Here is a 24,619-nt window from a genome sequence, read left to right on the forward strand (position 1 = left end):
TCCACATAATCTAGCACCTGTTGGATTGAGCACATTGGAGCACGAGAGACAGTTAAATTAGCCTGGCTTTGATTTACAAGTCACTTCTGACACATATTAGAATCCATTACATACCACTGCAGATGCAACACGACAGATTTTGATTGGATTTCCACGCCCAGAAAGCTCCAGTTCTGCCTTGTCCATCAGAAAAAGGCAAGCATCCAGAATGTTTTCTTCAAACTAGATAAAAGAAAATAAAAATCGAAACAGAGGGAAAATTGAGTCACTTTTTATTCTAGAAAGCAAAGGCAAAGTTTTTTTTCATTGTTGTTTTAACAGCTGATCAGCTTCAAAATTAGCTGGTCAAGGCAAAGTTCTGTGTTTAAAAATACAAACTTTCTTCTAGAATAATCGTGCACATATGGCAAAAAATGTGAGAGTCTGTGAGGGAAAGGAGAGTGTAATTTTCAATTCAATCTCTGTCCAGTTTCTAGAAGGTTGAAATGACAACACAGCCTTTCCGACAGGATATAAAATTTTAAGGGCTAACAAGTATATAATAGGAAGATATTATAATAATAACTACAAGAAGCTATTGTGCTCGTGAAGGACTTCATGTCCTTCACAGATTCCAGACCTGTTAACTTCAGGACTTCTTTGACACAGCCAATGCAATACTGGGAAGTTGAACAATAAGTGGTTTGCCAAAGTTAATTTGAAGACACTCACATTTTAAAATTAATTTTTAAATTAATTTTAAAATTGTTTAAAATTAACAAGCCAAAAGCTGATTGTGTAGATTAATCCTGGTCTATGAAACTTAGATATCAAAAATACCAGGTGACCTGAAGTAGTCTTTTTCAAAAATAGAGTGAAAAGGTACAGTTTCTTCAATCGAGCATGAACAAGCACAAGAATGAATTGAGGGCAGAGGTGCCTAAATAGACTAGAAACCATTTGTCACAGAACTTGCCCTGCAATGTATTTCATTTTCCTTAGGAGAAACTGCACAGCGAAGGAAAATACCTCTGTCCCCTGGAAAACTGTAGGGGACAGGGAAAAGCACATTAATAAAACAAGTATCTTCTAGATACACAATCTTATATTAACATTCAAGGCTGTGACAGAAACTCCATGGAGCTTGATCCCTTCCCATGTTAGGCTTTATATTCTACGCTTGCATCCTTAAAGCTATGATTCACACTAACAGGATTTTTGCTCTCATGTTGCTACTAGAGCTGGACCGATTTTGCAACTGTCTCCAGCCTGGCTTAGGGCTCCTTGGCTGATAAGGGTGATCTGAGTTTTGCCTCCTGAAGAAAGTAAGCAAGAGCCCAGACCAAGCTGCTGCTTTGGCAGCCCAGGTAGAGGCAGAGAGAAGGAAGAGTGAGGCCAGAGAGCTGAAAAGAAAGACCCAAAGAGTCAAGACTGCTGCTGATTCTGCAGGGAAGGTGGGAGGGATCAGGGTGGCATCCCAGGCAGCAGCTGAGCACCAGCATAAGCCAAGAAAGCGGAGGCACCACCATGTTGCACCACTCTCAGCCATTTCCTGGTCAAGGAAAGTCCTTTTCTTTGCCCCTGCCTTGAACCTGCCTGGCTCTCATTCCTCAGGGTACCACCACTGTATGGATGCTTTTCAGCAAATGTCCTCCAAGGCAGCACACCTCTCTCATCATCACCCACATTTCCATTGAATTGCTTTCTCTGGAGCAGATGTCCACTAGTGAGTAACATCTTACAGTCTGAGGAAAACTGAATTCATGATGTTTGGGCAAATAGGGAAAGAGGGATTAGTATTTCCCAGGGACCTATTCCTACTATTGTATCATCCCTGGGAAGCTGAATAATTGCACCGTAGACTCTCCAGTCCACTCCACTGGTATGTGACATACATAATCTCAGGTGAATGACCGTGCTGCGGAGACCTTCCTTCCCAAGGAGAATCCTCACAACAGATATTGTAAACTCTGGGCCCTCATAGCTGTTTTTCCTGCTTCTAGTTCACTTTTCCTCTGGTCTGGCCCAATGATTTATCACCTTCACGAGGATCAAAATCTGCTTTCTGCACTTCAAGTCATCAGCAGTGCCTAAGACCCGAGTTAAATCAATAAGAAGTTTACCCTGTAAATTAAATCTTTCTTATCTACAGTTTATGAGACACTGTCAATCTTGCCAGCATATACAGAAAGAATAAAGAGGAAAGAAATTGCTACCAGGGTTGTTGCCTTCAACCTTAGCATTTATAAAATGACACGAATGCTTGTGATATAACTGGATTAACAGGAGAAGAGAGAGAACAAGCTGTAAAGTCTAGCTGCCTTATACTGTTGCAGTAGTGTAGGATGCAGAGTAGCCTTAACTCTAAAACCAGTTTTGCTCTTCTTCACTGTCCAGGGATTTAAAAACATTAAATCGAACTAAATCAGTTTCCTGCTCTCACTCTTGCCATGACAATGCTATCTAGAGGGAAGCGGAATAGAAATATAGCACTTCTAAGGCTGAACACCCCTGAAATGCCAGAGGAACCAGAGCAGCAGTAGGCAGCCAGGTGAGTGACCTTGGGCTAGGCGCAGGCACTGCCTGCTCAACAGGGGCTGAAGTAGAAATAAACCAAACTCAGGATCGAGGAACTTTGACAGAGCCATCTGGGAAAGACTGCAGATGGAAAACAAGACATGAGAAAACATACAGGCAAAGGTGTTCTCTTTGCACACAGATGTGTGTTGTGTTACACAGCAATGCATTTAGTTGTGCTGGCCTTCAGTGGGCATCTGTTGCAGATGAACATTTTAAATCACTTGTTCCAGAATCCTGATTTAGGTTCCTGCCGACTATGCCAATTTGTTGCAGATGAAATATTCTACAAGGTTATGATTTAGCAACAATTTGAAGTTTGTTAATGGTGTGAAGTAGGTCAAAAGGTTGAATTTTAGCTGCACTTAATCAAGCAAAAATCATATATGTAGACTCTGATGTGGTTTGGGCAGGTACCACACATTGGCTTTGCCAATGGGAAGCCCCAAGTTGGGAAATAAATAGATTCCTCTTCCATGCTAACCTGTTTCTAATAGATAAGCTTCCATTTAAATCAAAGTAAGAGGGGCTGTATCACCTTTTGCACTGGTTGGATTAGGGCTGTATTTCTCGCAGTCTATTGCAGGCAGATGTGATCTCACATTGCCTATAGCCTGATCTGACCAAATGTATGTGCCGTAAAATGACATTTGCGCACCTGTTTTATTTTATTTTTCTCACAAAAAACGACATTAAATGATCAACATAGCATCCAACTTCTGACATTTCTCAGCTAGAGAATTCCTATGTGTCTAGAATTCTTCCAAAGTCAAATTTCCCCTGAATCCCCTGTGGGCTTTTCTGCATGACTGGCTTTTTATACTTTCTTAGAAGAAAGGAATCACAGTCATATTACAAGGAACACCTCCATCCTCATTCATTACAGTCACATTTCAACTGGTCTGTTGTTTTTTCTTCCTCGGTCCATTTTTCTTGCCTCTCCTCCTCTCATGTTGATGCTGCTCATTAAAGACAGCAGCTGTGAGAATCATCTTCCACTAGTAACCCAGTTGTATGCTCCTTTTTAATTTACAGCCTGAGTTAAAGCTTCCAGCTGTCATTGTTCAAAGCAATTTTTTAGCCTAAGAATATTACCATGCTCAAGTTTATCTGTATTTTTGTGTATTACCACGTACCTTTCACCTCTGTGACTGTATGTGGCCTTATGTTTTTTACTCACACTTTTGCACAGGGCTACATATCATAAATACAAAATACATACTTGTACGATATATCCACAATATAGGCCTTGCTGCTAGTACTTTTACTCACTTATAGCAATACTCTTATTCTTAACATTCAGGATTGCTGAAAATGAAGCAGATGCATGTTTTTAATGGTTGGAAATTGTCAGGGTAAGATGAGAAACATCACATCCTCCATCTCACTGAAAGCAAAGGGAACAAGAAGAATATTTCTCCATTGCTTTGCAGTTTGAGATGTCTGTTACACCCATACAAAAGAATTGATTCCATTAAAACTCTTGGCTTGGGCCCCCTTAGTTGCATCTGTCACACAGTTTTCACACAGGCAAGTGATAACAAAAGGTGCACCACAACATAGTGTGGAAATCAGGTCCTCCAATTTCAGACAACACAGGGAATGGAAGTACATGACAAAGGGAGATGGAAGAGCCCTAACCTCCCAGACAGAACTATCTCCTAGCAATTCTACCTCTCTAGAAATAAATAATGCGGTTTCTCTGGGAAAGCTCGTGTTTGTGTCAGGAAGGTGCTAGATTCGCAGAATATAAGCATCTCAGGCCAAGCCACCATAGGCCACAAATTTAGCATCTTAGGACATAAATCCAGCAGCTGGTTTAAGCAGCACTGTCCATCTCCAGCCATTCATTCCCCCCTCTCTCTCCCCCTTACATCTATCATGGAGGGAATCCCAAATCTAGGAACAGAGCAGGCCCAAAAAATAACTCAGGAGAAAACCAGTAAAAAATCAAGGAGATGCTTATTCAGCTCGATCAGCTCTCCACCCTGATTCACTGCACGGCTGCACAAGCACTTGCAGGGGGAAGAAAGGGCCAGGAGGGGGCATTTTTGGTCAACTTAAATGCACATTCAGCTTTGGCCTCAGGATCTGGTTCCACTTTTCTTATATCAGAGGCACCATCAGCTTATGGAATTGCTCCCCACCACCACCTTATTTAAGGGTTATTTTTATCTCAGTCAGGATGACAGTCAGACCCCGCAAACAACAGTGCTGACACAACCAAAGAAACGGTGCAGAGGCAGGAACTCCCTAAGGCAGTGCTGCCGAAGGAAAAAAAAGATGAAATTGTACCATTAAATAAGGAAACAAGAGAGATGTGAGCTCAAAGAGCTCTCCAGGGCAAGTACACAGGCAATCCATCCAGATCAAGCTTTGAGATTTTCTTTAGCTGAGGGAAAGAAAGCAAAGCAAGAAGGTCCCTTCTGCAAGGCTGCGCCGGGGAGTTGCCACAAAAACTGAGCATTAAGGCAGTACTTCACTGCTTTCTTAATTGTGCTGTTGTGAAAATCCAGGACGTGAGATGAGCAGAGTTCACCATGTCCAATAACTGTCCTTTGGAACCCCTCTGAGTGACAGCTAGGGTTAGTTTTGCTCATTTTGATTCTGCTCTTTAGTGCCTTTTCCCTATTCTCAAACAACAACTTAACTCTTTCATCCCATAGGGATTTTCAGGCTGGTTAGTGCTTACAGAGTGAGGCAAAATAGGCAAGCAAGCAATAGGAGTCTGATATTACTGGAGGCACACCAACACCACACACTAGACTGGCAGGGGGTATTTCCCACAGGCTGCAAGAGGCCACTGGAGACTGATGTTGTCAAGTCCATGCAGCAAAGGGAGAGGTTCCTCCTTTTGTCACTGTGGCAAGGAAATTGAAAACTCTGGGATTAAATCCCAGTTTGCCATAGGAATCCTGACAAGCTGAACCCCTACCCCTGCCTGAGCAGATGGGAATAATTTCCATCAAGTTGCTAGAACTAAAACAAAGAGTCAAAAAGCAATACAGCCTATTGCTGAAAAATGAAAAAACATAATCTCTCTACTCTTAGTCTAAATTGGTTTGATCCTGAAGCAGCAAGAACGTAGCAGCAGAAATACTGCTGCACTGTGGAAACCTCAGCTAATGATTATAACTTTCAAGAGGCAGCCTCTTAGTATCTGAAATACGCCCCTAAAACATGTCCTAGGTTACAGTGTAACATGTGTCCAAAAAAGTATTCTATTACCATCTTCAGGAGCTGTTGAGACCAGGTGGGGCGGTGCTCCCTGCCTCCCCGCTCTGGACTATCTTCTGTTACTGGGCACAACAATGCCTTATCGCCTGACCCATCGATAACTCGCTCCTGGGCTATCTCCTGTTAATGGCCCATCAAGGAATTGACTCACGACTCCCCATCCCATTGTGAGATGCTCGGCCCGGGGGGAAGGAGCCAAGCATTCCATGCTAAATATAAACTGAGATCTCGAACACCTTAGCAGCCTTTCTTCCACTGCATTCCCAGAGGATTTTTTTCCCCCACTGGAGTTCCAGAGGACAAGAGCTACCTACCTACCACTGGACCTTCGGAGGAAGACCAGACCCTTTTACAAGATCGCTGCTTCAACACAACTACATCCATCACTTCAGGAGGACTGCAGCCACCATCTTATCGGACTGCTACTGCCACCCTAACAGGATGTCAGGTTGTATTTCTGACTCTGTCAGTGTAAACCAGTGGGTTGGGGTTTTTTTCCCCGCCTTGTGTTTTATTTATTTATATATATATATATTATATATTAGTAAAGAACTGTTATTCCTATTCCCCATATCTTTGCCTGAAGGCCCGTTAATTTCAAAATTACAATAATTTGGAGGGAAGGGGGTTGCATTTTCTATTTCAAGGGAGGCTCCTGCCTTCCTCAGCAGACACCTGTCTTCCAAACGAAGACAAACAAGATCTTTAAATATTAGCTATCATAACATTGCTTTTCTGGTTTAGGTATATACCCACTTCATACAATTTTAAAATTATACCCCTTGTCTTTCTGAAGGACAGATCAATAATGCACTCTGGAGCCCACAGTCTCAACCACAGTCTGGTGTCAATTAAATTCACTTGCTGTCCTGCTGGGAGCAGCCAGAGAAAGTCTAAATAGCTCACCTGACCATAACTCCAGCTTCTTAATCTTATGTCGTTGATGTTTCCATGGAAAACAATACCAACATCATTCAGGACGTATTCTTCCCTTTCCTTCTCCTCATCGAGATACACAGCATCCCCTGTATTAGTTTGCAGAAAATAAATGTTAACAGAGTCGCTTAGTTTTCATTAAAAAAAAACTTAGCATAGAATACAGTAATATTTGATGAAAAGTATCCCTCTTCCATCAAACAAAGCATTACTTGCTACAACAGAGTACAAGAATAAGGGGGTAGTGACCCCAGTTCTGAATATGATACACAACTTAAAAGCATGTAAGATGCAAAAATACTCACAACTCCTTCCTGTTTTCTCAGGATCTGTAAAGTATGATTAAAATGTCACATCTTATCAAGAATTTTATGATTACTGAGTACCACTAATTTAAAAGTTGGAGTACCATGACACAATTCTGCATCCATACAAACAGATAAAAGAACAATTTCAAACCTATTAATGTTAATGGAAAAGAGCTCAAGTCAAAAGATCTAAAGAAAAATCTCTAGGGCATTAAAAAAAATGGAATACAGTTTTTATATCATAGTAACAGAAGGGTTTGATTGCTTTTTCTGTACATCAAGTTATCGACTGGACTATCCCTCCCCCATGTAGCTTGATTGACCAGCTAATATGAGGAGAAATTCAAATGTCCAAGTGAAAACTGGAAGCAATTGGAAGAGATCCTTATCAACCCAAAAAGGGTATATCCTAGACTGGTCTTACGTCAACAGTATGTGTGTGGACCCTCACCCTGCAAACATGATTCGCATATGTAAATAACCCATTATTAACACTCGTATTGCACAAAATGGCATGAAACTATTCGGACATTCACAGGTAAGCATGAAGCAGGTAGCGATTCTGTGACATTAGAATAGTTACGGATTTCTTTCCTGTGCCAATGCTTGTATTTTGAGACTAAGAGATACAGCTTAACAACTGATAGTATGGGAATTAATTAATTTGAGGAAATCAGTAATGTGGTACCAGATAGCAAATCAAAGGGAAGCAATAACCTCTGATAGTTTGATACAGGCAGGTACAAAACTACCGCTCACTACTGCCATAACGGATTTCTTCAGCATCCCTCTACAACTTACTAGAGAATCATTTCACTTTTAAAAGCATATTGATTTGTTGTATTTTGTTGAAATGCAAGTCAGATTCATACTTCCTTGTACACCTCGTCCTCAAAAGCTTCTTCATTTGTCTGTATAACTGCAATTTGGCTGAAAACAAGCTAAAATCTGAGCCCTCTGAAACAATCAATGGCGAAACTCACACTGGCTTCAGCTAGGTGAAGGGTTTGGCCAGTCTGCACACCTGACCCTGCTGGAAGTTTTGTTTTCTCTGAAGATATATTTATATCTCTATATCTATCCATACAGAAGGGATTATGTATAGATATGTAACATAATGACCTCTACATAGGTGTGCAAGGAATGATAGGGAAGCAGGTGTCAGATGTAAGAAGGCTTTATTGCATTTGAGGACATCAGCACTTGCCAGTATGCTTTTGCCAGGGTTGCTGTACAGGCTCTGCAGACTACGTCCGAATCTGAGCAAATGGAGAAGTTGCAGGTTTTATCGTGTTTTTTTAGCAGTCTGAGACCCGCTCTTGCATTTGGTAGGGTGGTGGTATTCACCCAGCTTCCAAGAACTGCGTCATCAAGAAGTTTCTTTACAGGGTTGTCACTACACGTGACCTAGTCAACCTGCACCCAGGCACAAAGCAGAAGATAACAGGTTTATTATAATCAGAGGCTACTAGGAGAAAAAAGAGCATTAAAACTTCAGTGAATCAAAAAGCTGCAGTCATTTATGCCAGCATCTCTCACACTTACGAAACTGTGTATTACATGACTTTTTTGAGGTCCATCTCCCAGCTCTAAACAAGTTTTGCATCACATCCCACCAAAAATATTGCAGATGTTACAGTTCATCTAGGCTGTTTTCATTAGGCTAGATCTGCCTGATTTGCTGATTGAACAATTATATGCAGTCTCTCTCTGAGCTTTGGATTTTACTAAAGCATGACCATACAAATGGTATAGACAATGCATTTAAAGATGCAGAACTCACACCTTCTTCTGTACGCATTCAGTAGACTATGTGCATATGTCTTCTTGACAGCTGTTGTTTTCTTTGAGGGATTAAAAATATCAGTATTGATCTGATTGGTATCAATTGAGATGCTTATGCTGTTTTGAAACTGCGTGATCTTTGCTAAATCAGATGAAAATTGATTAACTTCTCTGTCAATTATTTTAAAATATTTGTGGGTTTTGGTAAAGTAAAAAGGGCTTCTGTGTTTCACAGAGAAGCCAGCTGCTTTGATTTTTGACAGCTTTCACTACCCTTGAGACTGTTTAGAAGAAAATATGAGGCACTTGTGACTACTTTAATGCTAAGTGTGCTCTACATAGTACAACTCCTAATTATTTTGTGCAAGTGGAGGTTCACATCTGACAAACAGAAGAATTCTACAAAAATCTGCTGGGTTTGTTTGTTTTTTTTCTCTAGCAGTTTACGTTTTTTTTTCACTCATTTCTTTTACCCTGGGAAATTACTAAGACACTAGCAATTCTACAAAGAAGCAAATTCGCCTCTATGCTTCTCTATTTGAAGATGGTTATGGTGAAAATACATTTCACGTGAAGACATTACTGCAGGCGAGGAATCCCACTGAACACAGGCTCCTTGTAAAAGAGATTAGGAGTGCAGAGCAGTCCTTGCAATTTGAGAAGGTGAATGAGCACAAGAGGACCCTACCCAGTATGGGGGGACCCCATTCCCAGCACAGTAACCGCCTGGAGTTGGAGATGCTGTTTCTTCATACAGACAGTGACCGCTGAGCAGAGCGGCACCAGTGGACGGCTGGAGACAGCATACTTGCCCTGAGCACCCAGCCTCCCTTCAACACATTCCTGTGGGAATCCAGCAATGCAAGGCTGGGCCTCGCTTGAACCACAAAACTCCCAGGGCTCTTGCTGGGAAGAGGAGAGTTCTGTAGCAGAGAGCTGCGAGAGTTAAATACAGTTATCTACAAAACCCACTCCAACCAGGACCAAGATCCGTATGCTGCCTTGCAACTGCTAGCGCCTTGCAACTGCTAGCGCTTGCCTACATTCATATAGGAGAAAGATGAAACTGAGTGGATTTTACCCACAGGGAATCTATGATACAAGAGATCAAATTTAAGATTTAGCTATAAATGCAAGAAAATGTCATTGGGCCAAATTTGGATGACTGGTAACACATGAGAGGAGTCCAAAGTCAACCATATGTTACTAATACTCAAACTGTATTAGGACTTTTAAGCAGAAGAAATGAGCAACTGACTCAATAAAGTTGCAATATGTTTAATTGCTTAAATATAATGAACTTTGCAGGAGGCTTAGGTGAATGAAAAGCCCACCTCAGCCAACAGATTCTGCGATTTACTCAGATACACAATGCATTTCCACCTGTGAGAGAGCCATACAAGTCAATGCAAGGTCTTTTCCTGATAAGCACTGTATGTTCTCCAGCAGAAAGTTGCTGGGACTCAGCACCTCCTTGGAAAGAGCTCACAGTATCCAGATCAAAGGAGCCCTTCTCTGCTTTCATGTAGTCTGATACTGCTAAGAGTCAAGTTAAATTCCAAGAAGATAGCCTCAACTACTTGCCATTTGTATCTTCTGCTTCAGAACTGAAGAGGGCTCTGCATGCCCAAAAGCACATCTGTTTTTCCCAATTATGTCAGCTGGCTGAAGAAAGGATGCTGCCTCTCCTCACAGGCTTTACTTTGCTTATCAAGTAATGCAAATTTCACCTGAGTATCTGAAATCTCAATCCACTAGTCTGCTGAATCCCCAGATGTTTGGGGCTGGTGTATATCATTTTGCACAATCAGGCCCTGCATCTTTAAAGTATCCTTGGTGATCAGCCTTAAATGTAGATAAGAGTATTAAGACATATAAAAACATCTGATGATTTTGAAAGCAAAGTACTCTGGTTTGACTAGTAAAGTATTCAAACTTGTTCTGCAACAACAGAAAAAAGCCCTGCATCCCTGACTGGGAAGATATGTCAAAAATGAACTACAATGAGAAAAGGAGTAATAAGAAAGGGCACAAATGCCTCTGTCTTAAAGAAAAGCTCATACTGACACATTGATGTTTCTCCAAAATGATGAGTTGGAAAGCTGCGCTAGACACTGACAGAGCCCATGCTCTGCTCCCTGCTATAACAATCCCCATTCATTCCTGGCATCAGCCTTCTCTTTTTTTAATGAGGTTTTTCACTCAGACTTTTCTGCTTGGTTATTAACCCAGCAAACAAGTCCAGGAGATTTTCAAACTATTGTTTTCTCTGCACTTTAGCTGCCTGAGTTTTTATACCTTTTTGTCATTCCACTGAAAAATCTTTTCCAGCCAGGGGATAAAGCGTGAAGAAACAGCCCTTGGTTTTCTAACATAAGGAAAGAAGGGGAAAAGGCAGATATAGGAGCCAATTAGCCCAAACTACCTAGGAGTAAAAGTAGGAGCAAGAAATGAGAATAAATCCAGATCCAAATTAAATGCAGAAAAAAAATGAAAACTACAATAGCAAGCAAGGGACAGGATCCGAAGTCACATCTGAGACACACCTGAACACACAAGCTGGAGAGAAAAATGTGATCCTTCAGGGGTGACCCCAAGTTGCCTCCCCTGGGCCTGGAAGCACACAGCACATCCTTGTGGCCCAGAGACTCTCTTTTGCTTTCCTGAAGCAGAGCTTTTCTATCAGCCTTGCTGCTGGAGGCAACTGCTCCATATCTTGCTCCCTGTAGGTTTGCTCCCATGCTGTGGTTTTAATTTTGCTGGCTTTTGGCCCCATTCAACTCAGGTGTGAGGGAGGGACAGTGGGCGTAGGGGAGCAAAGCCGCCATGTGCTATGAATAGAGGTAGATCAGTCAGCACATGGGGTGGGTGGGGAAGGAGGTGTGAAGGGATCGATTTTCCTCTTCCCACACCCTCAGTAGCACCTTGAATCAGCCTGTGTGGTCCCAGTCACACCACAGTGGAGTAGCCAAGCTTCCCACATCACATTTTTTCTCCACATTAGGGCTGCATGCAGCCCTAGCTGCTTGTATGCTAGTCAGGAGGCAACCTGAGGCAACCTAAGAAGCTTTTTCTTTGGGGTTTATCCCTTTCCAAAGAGGTGCTACTCTACTGCAGAGTCACCATGCTGGCTAATAAACTGGCTGTTACAATACCCAGGACTAAAGCCAAGGGATGCTTTACCTTGGGGTGGAGAATCACACCTCCCTAGCTGGAGCTGTGACAGGCTGATGATGCCTCCACAAACCTTGAGCAGTTTTGTCTGCTCATCAGTGTGTCATACCTTTGGCAATGATGCCTCTCTTTCTGTTACATGCTCTCCCTCCTCTCCCAGACTAAATTCTTAGCATGCAGCTCTAAGGTACCTACCTCTATGCTGCTTTCAGAAGTATCTCACAATGTTGTGGGGCCTTGGGCCCTGCCCTTCCCTCCTGTTCCTGCTTAACTAACTCCGCTTAACTCAGCGTTAACATATATCTTCCTAAATAATGCATAAGCTAATCATTGCTTTTATTCCCTTGGACCAGGGGCAAGTAATGAATTCGGCACAAATCATTCGCTGTACTGACAGTAGTGCAGCTGAATAATGGACTCTATTAATAACACTAAACTCACTCGTCACTTGGTAGGATGGCCCTTGTTTCGTACAGGATTATTTGATGCAAATACTCTGGTAAAAAATTTGAAAGATGAAGAAAGGGTGGCAGGAGAATATTAAAGTTAGCTGGTGATCTAAATATATAGCAATATGTGTGACTTGGAGCCTTACAACTGTCAGAAGCTGAGACACAGTGCTACAGCCTGTCAGAAGGCTGAGCCAAACCTCTCTGATCCTCCTTGCCCTCTCCTTAAAGCCACACATGGAGTTCATTAGGCAAAATACAATTCTGCCAGCATAAGGGCAGATTATACCTGGGATCCAGGAAGATTTAAGAGAGATAAATTGGTTTTCAATGCACTGGATTATAAAAAAAAGCTCATTTGCAAAGTATTCTGTTCCTCACGCAGGACAGGGTTGCTGTTAATTAGTCACCATGAAAGGGGAAGTTATAAGAGCAAATGTCATGTAGCAGTGTGAAGGCACCATGAGTGATGCCACATCAGGCTGACTCCATCCAACCTGTGCAGGAGCAGCAGCTCCCATTGAATTCCTGGAAGTTTTTGGCTGAAGATGTTCAATCCTAAATGTGGCAATCAGCAACGTAACCCAAAAGAGCATGGGATGCTGCCACATCCTGCCCCACACAGTATCCTGGAGAAAAACATGCCCATATCGACTTGTCAGTTTGAGGCACTCACAGGCAGGCAGGAAGCTCACGCTGACGCCCATTAAAGTCAAAGCAAAGCCTTAGGGTATATTTACAATGAGAAATGGAGCATCACCATGCTGCCCGAGGTGGTAAACACAGGCTTGGCCCCATAAAACTGCAGAACGCAACTACAGCACAGGCACAGGTCTGCAGCACGGAGCCCTTCTCACATAGGGCTATTCCCCAGCCTGAAAGACTTGCCTCTTCGCAGAGTTGCTATATAATTTCCAGACCCAAACTGGCATGTCTCCAACCTCCTTGGCACCAAGTTCCCCTTCCTGGACCACCCCCTCCCAAAACCTGACGAGCCCAGCAGCAGATAGTGAACCTTTGACTCTGATGAGGTACTTACACTGGCACCAGGGATTGAACAGGATGTAAGTGTCAGTTGTTGAGTTTCTCTGTGTCCGGAGAATGCCAAAGGGAGTCCAGACAGCAACGTACAGGCGAAACTTCCCAACGATGCAGGTGGCAGAGGACATGATGGACAGGTGAACAGAGTTGTTCTCCTTGTGGGTAATCTTGGCTCCCCACTCACCAGGTTTCAGCACATCACCTAGTAGGATCGGGATGTAGGTGCCTTTGTTTTGCTGTGGGTAGCGACCTAGAGAGAGAGGTGAAGAGGTTTGCCTTGTTTTGACAGTTTCTTAATTTCCTGGCAGTCCTCTACTCATTTGTCTTACTGTCAATGGAGGTGGAAAGTTTTAGTGACAGAAACCACCTCCCTCCCTCATTGCTTCACACAGTGCCTGGTCACTTGGCAGTACAGCCACATGAATACATGCAACACCTCCCAGCAGGCGGCCTATGCAGACACCCCTACCCATCTTGTTCCAGCAAGTTTCAGTCTCACTGGCTTGGGCACTGCCAGGAGTGTAGCCCTGGCAGCATAATCAGGGTCTGTCCCAGGCTTTCCTTGCTCACCACTGTTCATCCTAGTGCAGCAAGCTGCTGACCAGCTTGCTCCTTGCCTTGGTGTCAGCTACACTGTTGGTACATTTAGTTAAGAGCCCCTTTCTCAGGTCAGATGCACCCACCACCCTAGCACGCAAATGCCCACTGGGGCACGGACATCAGCTTTAGGTTCTTTAGCAGAGCAGAACTTCGTTTTTCTCACTGCACTACTGCACTGACAAGCAGAGACCAAGCGCTCTTTCATGCAAGTCCACACAGATGAAGGAAATACAAGTCAGTCCACTAGCAGACACCCAACGCTCAGTTCCTCCTGAGCATCTACTCGGGGATGGAGTGGGAATCAACTGTGGACATGCAGAGTATAGATGAGCACATCTGGGCTGGATAGCCAAACTTTCTTTGCAAGCAGTGGGTTTCAAAGTATGATATGCTTCCAAAGGACCCAGCATGATAGTCTACCTTATAGTAAGACAAATCAACCCCAGACAAGCCTATTTTACTCTGCCAGCTATAAAAAGCATCTAGACGGATAGGCTACATGTAAACATGTACACTGCCAGGATTCAGTTGTGTAAGGATCCACCCTTTGAGCCTGAGGTAGAGCCAAACTATATCTGGAAGCCAACCAGCAGCGTAGACAGAAAAGACACTCATGAGAAGGCTGAGTTCCTTATCTCATTCTCAAATCTATTCTTTGTTTCATATTTCAGGCTGAAAGCTAGACTCTCTCATTCAAAAATAGGGTAATGAAAAGCAACGATGGCAGAGACACAAACTTCTATATTTTTCATTCCTACGATTTAGGAACTGCAAAATTAAACTCACAAGAGCGTAGATTTTCCAGCTTGCTTATTTTTATACAGCTGATGTAGAGATATCCCAGATCTGAACACTGCTACATTCTGTGAAAGGACATCCCCAGCTTTGAATCTGAAGCTTGCGAGCTGCCACAACATCAGTGTTTCTAGTAAATCTCTGGCTACTCTTCTTTATCCAAGAGATTATTCGATGCTCATGAATTTCCATTTTGCAGATGTTCAGTGCACATAAACAGCCCACTCTGCCCTGTTGGCCAAAGGTTCTGTCCCCCATGAAACCCATTCAGATCAGCAAGGGACACAACAGAAGGGTAAGACCTACAGAAGAAAAAAGGACTAGAATAAGAGAGCAAAATCAATAGAAAACACTAGAAGATAAAGCACTGGACTCTTCAAATATAAGCCATCAAAAGGAATCCAGCGTAGAGAGAAGAGCCTATAAAGGTAACAGAGATGAGTCTTATGCCTGCTAACAATTGTGATCTGAGAGCTGAACATATTCTTGTTCTTTGTAGTGCAACTGGGTATGACCCAGCTTGCCTCTACAGTTGATATTTTGCTTATAGTTTTGACATAATTGCTTTTTTTAAAAAAGCAGTCCACACAAACAAAACAGCAGAGCAAACCAAGTAATTGAACTGACATCCTTGAAAACTGTTAAAAATACCTCCCTTACCTCCTTCAGAAAGGTAGGAGTGCGGAGAGATTACTACTTTAACATGGTTATGTTAAACTGACACTGTTATCTTCACTGGAAGCTGGTGTAGGAGCCTATCAGGGACAGAAGGAACTGTGCTGTGGCAGGGACTTTGCACCACCACGTCTGTGTGCACATGGGGAGGCTGTAGAATTACTCCCCAGTAAATCTGCCTGTAGGAACCACATAGGATCCCAAAGAAGCCATGAGGCCTTTGCAAGACATCCTTATGGAAACCCTGTCACTGGCACTTCATAGCAGAGATGACATTGGCAAAGTCCCAAGCCTCTGGTATTCTCCCTTTTCTGAAGCCCTAACACACAAAACTCCATTTGCCCTTAGAAGCAAAGGTCTCTCTTGCATGCAAAGCCACAAGACACCCTAATACACCTGTTGCTTCACCAGGGAGCACCTGTTGCTGCTGCTGAGAAGCATGCAAAGTCGTTTCAGCCCACAGCCTGTGCATACACCACACAGCTGTTCCCACACAGTGAGACAGAGAGATCACTGCACTATCTTTCTCACCCGTGAGGAGAAGGCGCTCTGGGGTATTGCCTGCATCGCTACAGACATAGCAGAGATGTCAGGGAAGGGATACCCTAGAAGTCAGGATAATTTGCAGATGTTATAAACAGTAAATACAAGAGAACATCATTTGCTTCTCACAGACGAGCAGGGTTCGGTGCTCGTTAATGGCTGCATAAATTCTGAACACATGAGGAAGCCTGGGAGCCCTCAAGAGCACAGTGATCAATTTCCAATGTTTTCTGTGAAGAGAGGAGAGGTTCCCTTACCTTCTGAAACAAAAACTAAAATGCAAAGGGAAGAGCAAGGGAATTGTTACTTCTGACAGGAGCTTGTGGAGCTGAATTGTAATCACACATCCAGACACCTGACAGCACCAGCCACACTAGTCTCATATACACACATCTGTTGTCTTGATACTAGAGCACTATAAAGCTGAGTAACTGGCATTGCATGCTAAGGTTGCTGGCAAAATAATCATTACGTAGGTTCAGTACTATGTTTACCAACATTGTAGGGAAGTCCTCTCAGGACGGCTTGGCCATTTGACTTTTATCTACATCTTGAGCACACATTTCTGGCTGTAGTGGAAAAGTGGGGCCAACTTCGGCTCCTAGTTTCGGTATCTGTAATGTCAGCCCTTTCTCAGAAGAGATAACATGCAGTGGTGATTTCATTCTCTGGGTTAGAGTCTCTAAGGAACAAGATTCAATGTTATCCAAAGACTCATCACCAAAAGCCTGCAAATGCCTGGCAGAGCACTCTGCAGGGTCTCTGATGCTAACCCAACCCACAGAGAGGCAGGAACATGTTTGGGTGCATGTCAGGACCAGGAGCCATGTAGAGAAGATAAACTCTTTTTATGCTGACAGGAGGGCGCTTCTGCCAGCAGCATCAGCTGGCTCAGGATCTCTCCTGCTCCGATTTGCTCCAGGAGTTGGCAGCTGGAATCATGCTCTGCAGCCAGTTCTTTGTGGTTGCCTCACTCCCAAATACTCACGTGTGCTTTGGGTGTAGGAGGCCCTGTCCCTCACAGGAGGACATTTCACAGCCAGTTGCTCTGTGAAAGACAGTCGTTGAGTGACATCACGCTGTTGGGATGTCCCTGTCTGCTCTAACAGCACACAGAAATGGTAATATCCAGCCTGAGAACTCAGAAAGACTGGAGGTTGCTGCACTGTTACCACTAGGCACAGGGTGAATTTTTTACAGGCTCCTCTTGCATCTTAGAAGATATCAGGCACTGAACAGGGTCTTCTGACTGTCTTTTCGAGGCAGGAGAGAATTCACAGTGACCCTCTTTCATGGGCCTCCAACTCTCTGCATTCCAATGCTAAGTACTAAGCTATGATACTGCTAGAAGACATTATTTTTACAGAAACCTCCCTTGTAGAGAAGGTTTAATGGCACAAACATATCTATTTCCCTTGCTGCACAGTGCACAGACCTGCAACGCTTTGATACTTCTTTCTCATCCTATCTTGTTTCCTGCAGCCATCCAAGCTGGGCTCCTAAAACTCCTGCGTATTTCAGTTGCAGCTCAGCTCAGCTCTACACCCCTTGGGGTTTCCAGGCACCAAGGAAAAGAGGAGCAAAATAGCTGCTGTCACTATAAAAGGAGCTCAGGTGTCCCTCAGTGCCTCAACACAAGGCTTTGAAAGTAAAAAAACATAAGTGAAGGTCTACATGGCAAAATGCACCATGACTGAAGCATGCGTGGATGTGGGCATGTATGGGATACCCCCTGCTACGCACACACACCTTACAGGGGCAAAAACCAGAGTGCAGTTTGTTAAAGCTTGCCAAAGTCTATTTACACAGCAGCAAAATAATGAGCCATCTAAAATACAGAAATGTGGCCATACACACATACATTCAAAATGAGTTATTTTTAACATATGCCTTAGCTCCTTAGCATGTCAGCTCAGGGCCCATCAGGCATGGAGGCAAGCTGTGTTTAATTCTGGGTAAAACTGCCACACCAGAGGGGGATTTACAGCAACAAAGGGAGAGCGAGAGATAGGTACAGCAAATCCAGCCAGCAAAACATGAGTGCTCCTCCTCCAGTCACCCAATTCTGCTGCTATTCCTTACAAGTAACTAACAGGGAACAGGGCTTGCTCAGATGATCCTCCTCCCCTGCCCAGTCTCTGGAAGCCCCTGTCTCCATCTAGTTTAGCTTTTCCTTTGATCCCCAGTGGACATACACACTGCTCTATGTGCACGTGTATTAATCAGGTCCTAAATGCCACTGCTGAATTAGCGCCATGCTGTTAGCATAGCCAGCGGAGGGACTGATGGGTGCTCCTGGATAGGCCCTACACAAGTAAGTAGATGTTTTACTTTTGTCAGGGAGGAGGGAAAAGAGATTAGAGATCTAGTGAGCTTCAGAGGACATTTCCTCCCTGATGGAAGTAGGATACCTCAGAAGAGAGGGAGGTGAACAAAGCTATTTCTCAATAGTCTATTTAGGAATCTTCCTTAGAAGATTGTTTTTCAAAGGAGTCAAGGAATCTGTCTCTCTTTGGGACATATATTACACACAGTAAGGTCGAAAATTTTCCTGTTAGGTTCATTCATTTTACCTAGACACACTCTTTTATACAAAGGGTAAAGAATCTATTTCAACGCCAGTCCTGGAAGTATAATAATTGTGACAGATTGATAAATAAATTTGAGCTGGAAGCCACAAGTACAGTAGCTGTGTAGCAGAGGTAAGCCTTATTGTAGAAAGCAGCCTGGGGATGGGTGTTAGCATACTAGGGCCATGCCTTATTAATTACTACGAATAACTATAACAAATGTCAGAAAAGTAAGAAGGAGGAAGGAAGAAAGAAATTAGAGAAGAGAAAAAACAGAAAATAGAAAAAAGTAAAACAACGAAAAAAGAGGAGAGATGCTCTACCAAAATCCCAAACAATCAAAACAAGCAAGAAGGAGAAACAGATTTTTGTAAAAAACAGTAGTGTCTTTAAGTCATTGTTTTGATATCACATCTAGGTTCCTCCACCCTCATATTCCATTGCCTTCAGAAGTGCTGCATAAAAACTTCGAAATGTAGGAAACTCAAATATCTTGAAATAATTTTTGCTCATGGCTCCGGTTAGGAATGCTTAACATCTGACCACTCTATCCCAGGAGTGAATGTTTCTAGTACTTTACAGTTGCAAAACACAAATCAGAGTCACGCACCTTAGCGATGAAAATCATTAAAAAATACAGCTAGATTTTATGTGCCACTTGATGCTGTTGCAGCAGTGCAAAAGGAAAGCATATTAAAGATAAAGATTCCTTTGCATGAAATACTGCATTCGTAGAGCCCCTTGAGGGATTCCCTCCTCTCTGCTCCTCCATGGCCTGGCTGCAAATTCCAGAAGGGAGGAAAAAAGTACCCCAAAGCCTCTGTTCAGAAAGTGGATAGGTTTGCTGTTTGCTAAGAGCTGGCAAACAGGTCTCTCCTCTGTCTGGAGTCAATCTCTAGGAAATGTGTTCCACTGCTAATAAATTATTCTTTCTCCCTAAAATGTGACTCCATGTTTAGACCATCAGTTTTTTCTGCATCTTTGTTCAATTTTTGTAGTTCTTTGTTAAACAGGGATATAGTGATTTAATAAATTCTCAGTGCTGGATTACGTACCAACACCAGTGGAGTTTGCCCCCAGAATCAGTTAGTTGCTCTTGTATAATGGCAAGAAGGCTCCTAAAAAAAAATCAAGATCCAACTTCTTCCAATGAACAACTTTCTTTCAGAGGCAGAACTCAGCTCATCATCCTATTCGAGGTGCTTAGGGGCACCTCATGTCCCAGCCAGTCCATTAGCTACCACCTGCCCTGTCCCAGAGCTGCTGAGGAGGACGGGTGACAGCAGGGGCAGTAATACTGCCTACTAAGACAGATTTACTGCCTGACAAATGGAACAAAGCCTCAACCCTCCCAGAAAAACCCATGTCCCAACACTGTTGTGAAATTAGGGAAAGGCTTTGGACACTGTAGGATAGTGTGAAGACCTCCATTGATTCTGGCGTGGGTGCCTTGAATTGGACCCCTGGTTATTTAGTTGTACTCTGATGCCCCTCTGACTATAAGTGGGAATTTGGTGTCATCTAAATAAGCCATACGGGATCAGCTCTAACACCTTTATGTTCTTAGACACTTTCACATGTTTATAACTATTCCTCTGGAGCAGGCCTGGGATGACTGTAGAAAGAGGAGCCATAAGTGTCTGCTCTCATGTCAGGCCAAAAGCCAATGATTTCTAGAAGCCTGAGGAGTGCATATGGGTGGGTGCGTGGGTGTCCATGCATGCACACATGGGGAAAGGTGATAGTAGCCTGGAGGACTGGGATTTACGATCATTCTGGAAGTATGCCAAAGAATGAAACGTTCATAATAATATTTAGAGCTAGACCAATATATATGGATTTATGAAGCCATTTAAGGAAAATACAAATAGACAACAATTTATGAGGATGTGGGGAAATATATCATTAGAGTAAGGATGCATCATATAAACGCATCAACCACTCCAGGATTTACAGTCGTGTACAGGAAACTACCACTAAAAGCAAGATTGAAGGTCGTATAAGCCCATCTAATCATACATCTGCTTTTCAGAGATATCACTGCCAGTGCAGCAGTGACTGTGGAAACTTTGCAGCTCATGCCAAAATGGCTGCCCCAAGTGCTGGAACTGTGCTTGGACAGGTTGAGCCCCACACTGTAGAAAGCCAACAGCAGCAGAAAACATCCCTGTCACCACGAAAGTGGTAGTCAGGAGAGATTAAGACGGGTGAAGGAGTCATTGGTTCCTCTGGGCTTCCTGGTGCTCCAAGTAAACTGAAATTGTTCCCGCTGTGGGAAAGTGGGCGTAAGCACAGCATCTACACTTCTCTTGTGGCTCTTTCATCTCAAACCCAGACCAGCAAAATGAGTATTTCCCAACAGGTGATGATCACCTTTCCTCTCATTAAAGCCAGGAAGTGGGCTATGAGGAAGGAAATATGTGGTGATGGAGCAGCTTTCAAACCACAGGTACTGAGGCAGGGCTGCAGTCCAGCACGAGAACTGGAGTAACATCCCAATACTCTTTATAACTGGATATTTTTCCATGTGGATTTTTTGGCACATTCATTGTTTTCCATACTGTGGCAGACAAGTATGGTCCTAATTTAATGAGGCATTATGTGCAAAACTGAATTATAATAATTCACGTTAGCACTTCAGCCAGTTTCACCTGATGACTCTACAGAAAATAGTCTGCTAAAGCTAAAAGGACTTGAGTCATAAGGAACCATTGCAGAAGAATATCACTAAAAGTGACTTCAAGAGATTAGGGTGAATTATTTACATATTTACATACATGTATATCTGTTTATACAGTTTAGCCCATGAATTCTAGACTCTGTCTGAATGGCCTTTAAATGGACTGTGGATTAAAAAAGCTTGTTACTAAAGAATGTTCTGTGAGTGTTTCAGACCTAGTTTCACATAACGCAAGAAGCATTTGTCCCAGGTACCCTTGATTCATTATCAATTAGAAGGATTAAGCAGTCTGTACTTGCTTTACTTGCTTCATTAATCATCTTTTTAATGATGCAAAAGAAGCAAAAATAGGAGGAAAAAAGAGAAGTGGAACTAAATTTTGGGGAATAAAGGAAATAGAATAGTTCTTCACACACACAGAGGATCAAGTCATTACCATTGTCACATTTTTCAGGAGCAAAATTAGTCTTTAATGGATAAAAACTCTGTGATGGATTAATGTCAATGCTGGGAAGTTTCCAGTGCTGGGAACTAATAATTTCTGAATAGCTTTATATGGTGCTGTTGTATAAACAGCCCTCATGGTAGGCACAGTCCTGCAAAAAGAGACATTGAGTTTTCCCAACTCCAGATGAATTCCCTGGGAGCCAAGGGTAGATGTCCCTACCAAAAATGTCTTTGTACATCATGAGAATAGCACCTTGAAACACCCTGAAGACTACAGCTCGTGGACAGCCTGGTCCACATTGCTTGGGTTAACCTCCCCACCCTTGGAGATACTCAAAACCTGTCCCTAGGGCAAGGCCCCGAGCAGTTGGAGCAAGCTGGACTTGCTTTAAGCAAGGACTTGGACATGAGACCCTTGGAGGTCCCTCCAACCTAGGTTATTCTACAGTTCTAGGGCACCATTTGAAATCAACTGCTCAGGCACACAGACAGCTCCTTGGAAAGGCTGTTTTACAAAAACCTGCCAACATTTCTGTGTGTCCACACTTTAATCTCTCAAAATCAGCACTTCCCTAGGAAGTATACCCCTTGTTTCAGTGCAAAAAGCTTCTCTGAGCTCAAGCTGCTTCTACTGTATGGCTATTCCCTGAGCCAGTCCCTAGGTGTAGCTTCTGCCTGACAGTACTGTAGAATTCGCCTACCCTGTCTTTGGTGATCTTAAAGTCAAAGCCTGGTCTATGGGGGAGAGTCAACAGAGGAAAAAAAAATAATCTATAAGAGAGTTCATCCCATTCTAAGACATCAGGGCTAAACTGCCACCTGGAGGTGCCTGCCTCCCTCCTCTGCTCACAGCGGCAGCCTAGGCAACAGTTTTTGGACTGGGCTCTGGTTTTCAGGCAGCTGGCATTCCGAGAGGTGAATGCCCTCTCTTCAGGCAGATGAACAGAAAAAACCTGGATGAAAATGGCCACGTCTCCCCATGACAAAAAGTTTGAGAGCACAGCACTGGAACCTTACGCACTCAGTGCCCTTTCCTAAGTACAAGAAATCTCCTCTTTCTCCTCTTCAGAGCATTAAACATTAGACTTGCCACCAAAAGAAGAAGAAGAAAGAGTCAAGCAGATCATCTCTGAATAATTTTCTTCTCTTTTGTGGACTGTTTTTGTTTTTCTTTCTGTTGCTATCCTCTAAGAATAAACGTACTCTCTTTTCACATGTGTGTAAAGAGTAACATTTGTGGAGCCCTGAGTATTAACCAGTTCCTAGAAGAGGAGCTTGAATATCTATTCTCCCAGTTGAATCTCTGTGAGCTAAATCCTTTGTAGCAAGAGGGCAGTGATGCTCACAGAAGCAGGCACTTAAAAAGCAGGGGAGGGCAATAGCATTGTATACTGCATCCTGTATATGCAGCAATTTCCTTCAGCTGATTGCCAGCCACCACACATGGGACATCAGCATTACCATTTTCACAGAAAGGACAGTAACAGTGAAGAATGGGGAGGGGAAGTCAACCACAGACTCAGGGGTGACTCCAAAGTAATCGTTCAGAGCTTAGTTTGTTGCAAAGTCCCCCCTGGCTCAGGCTGCATTTAACCCCATTCCTACCATGGCTGAGTATAAGGGGATTTATATCCATGCTTAGAGATTCGAGATACAAGCCACGGACAGATGTGTTAGGAAAGAGCAACAGGAAAATAAGTGAATATGTTCTCTTAAGTGGACTGTGCAACGTCCGAAGTGTCAAATTTCTTTTCCTAATATAGAATATCTGATTAAAACAAATGCAAACTGCACACGATGCAATAAAAAACAAATGTTCCATTTTCCACTTCTTCTTGCTACAGCTGTTTGTTTTAAATATATAAAGATTAAGGGAACAGTCTTAAATTTAATTAAATCCCAAAAGAACTAATGATATTTATGCATATTAAATTTTTAAAGGCACTTGTGGCTGTTCAGCCAATCATTCACTGGACTGTCATAACATGCCTCCCAACCCTAATTTAAATTAGAAAGAAGAAACACACGAAAAAAATGTGCAGACAGTAACCTTTTCACTGCACATATGTTTAAGAGATAAATGCCCATCTAGCTTTAAAAAGCAACAAATCTAATAAATGGCCACATCATCATAATTCAGCAGTAGAAAAAAAATCAATGTTACAAATTTCAGAACTACATCTCTCAGGAAAGTAAATGAAAACATCAATTCAAACCTACTTTAAAGAGTTTATAAGGGGAACATTGACATCTTAACACAGAAACTCCCAGATCACTCTAGATGAAGCTGAGGCTTTCCCAGAGCTGTGATGCAGGGAGCAGCATTCAGTGGGGCCATCTTTGGAACATAGCAGGAAGCCCCACTCTGTCGTTTGCTTTTCCCTTCTCTAGCAAGGTCGCGCCCTTCTCTAGTCCTGTACCTTCAATGAGCCAACAGGTACATTAGTACCCGGGTCTCTAACGAAGATCTCTCAGTGAGAGGAAAAATGCTTTCTTTTTCTTTTTGCAGTAAATTAAGAAAGCCTCTGATGTGGTCCTGAGTAAGTTTTTGGTCCAAAGCTACAATCTCTGAACCTTCTCCCTTGTTACCAAGTCAGTTGTAAATGCAGGTTGCGAAGTTGCAAGGCTTTGTATTCTTCCCCCCACATACTTTCCCCCCCTTGCATACTCAACACGTTATCCCAGTTCATACATAGTCATCTTTCCCACCTCAAACTATACTCTTCCTCCCTGCATCTCCTAAACACTAATAAAAGATGTTTCCTGTTCCACCTACCTTTCAGCACTGCCATACAGCATTAACCAGAGATAACTTTGAAAGAC

At 42.9% G+C, this 24,619-nt stretch overlaps 1 protein-coding gene across 2 annotated transcripts in view; it reads right to left on the bottom strand.

Moving 5' to 3' along the window:
- Positions 1-24,619, bottom strand: part of F13A1 (coagulation factor XIII A chain) — a 61,862-nt gene that overhangs the window by 26,752 nt on the left and 10,491 nt on the right. For both annotated transcript variants that reach the window (XM_086469033.1, XM_086469034.1), the window contains exons 4-6: positions 13,485-13,736; positions 6,700-6,818; positions 115-222 (exon numbers count right to left, since the gene is read on the bottom strand). In XM_086469033.1, coding sequence (XP_086325159.1) covers positions 115-222; positions 6,700-6,818; positions 13,485-13,736 — 479 coding nt within the window. The remainder of the gene's footprint in view (positions 1-114; positions 223-6,699; positions 6,819-13,484; positions 13,737-24,619) is intronic.

This window comes from Leptosomus discolor, chromosome 8 (assembly GCF_034619465.1).
Source record: "Leptosomus discolor isolate bLepDis1 chromosome 8, bLepDis1.hap2, whole genome shotgun sequence".
Lineage (NCBI taxonomy): Eukaryota > Metazoa > Chordata > Aves > Leptosomiformes > Leptosomidae > Leptosomus > Leptosomus discolor.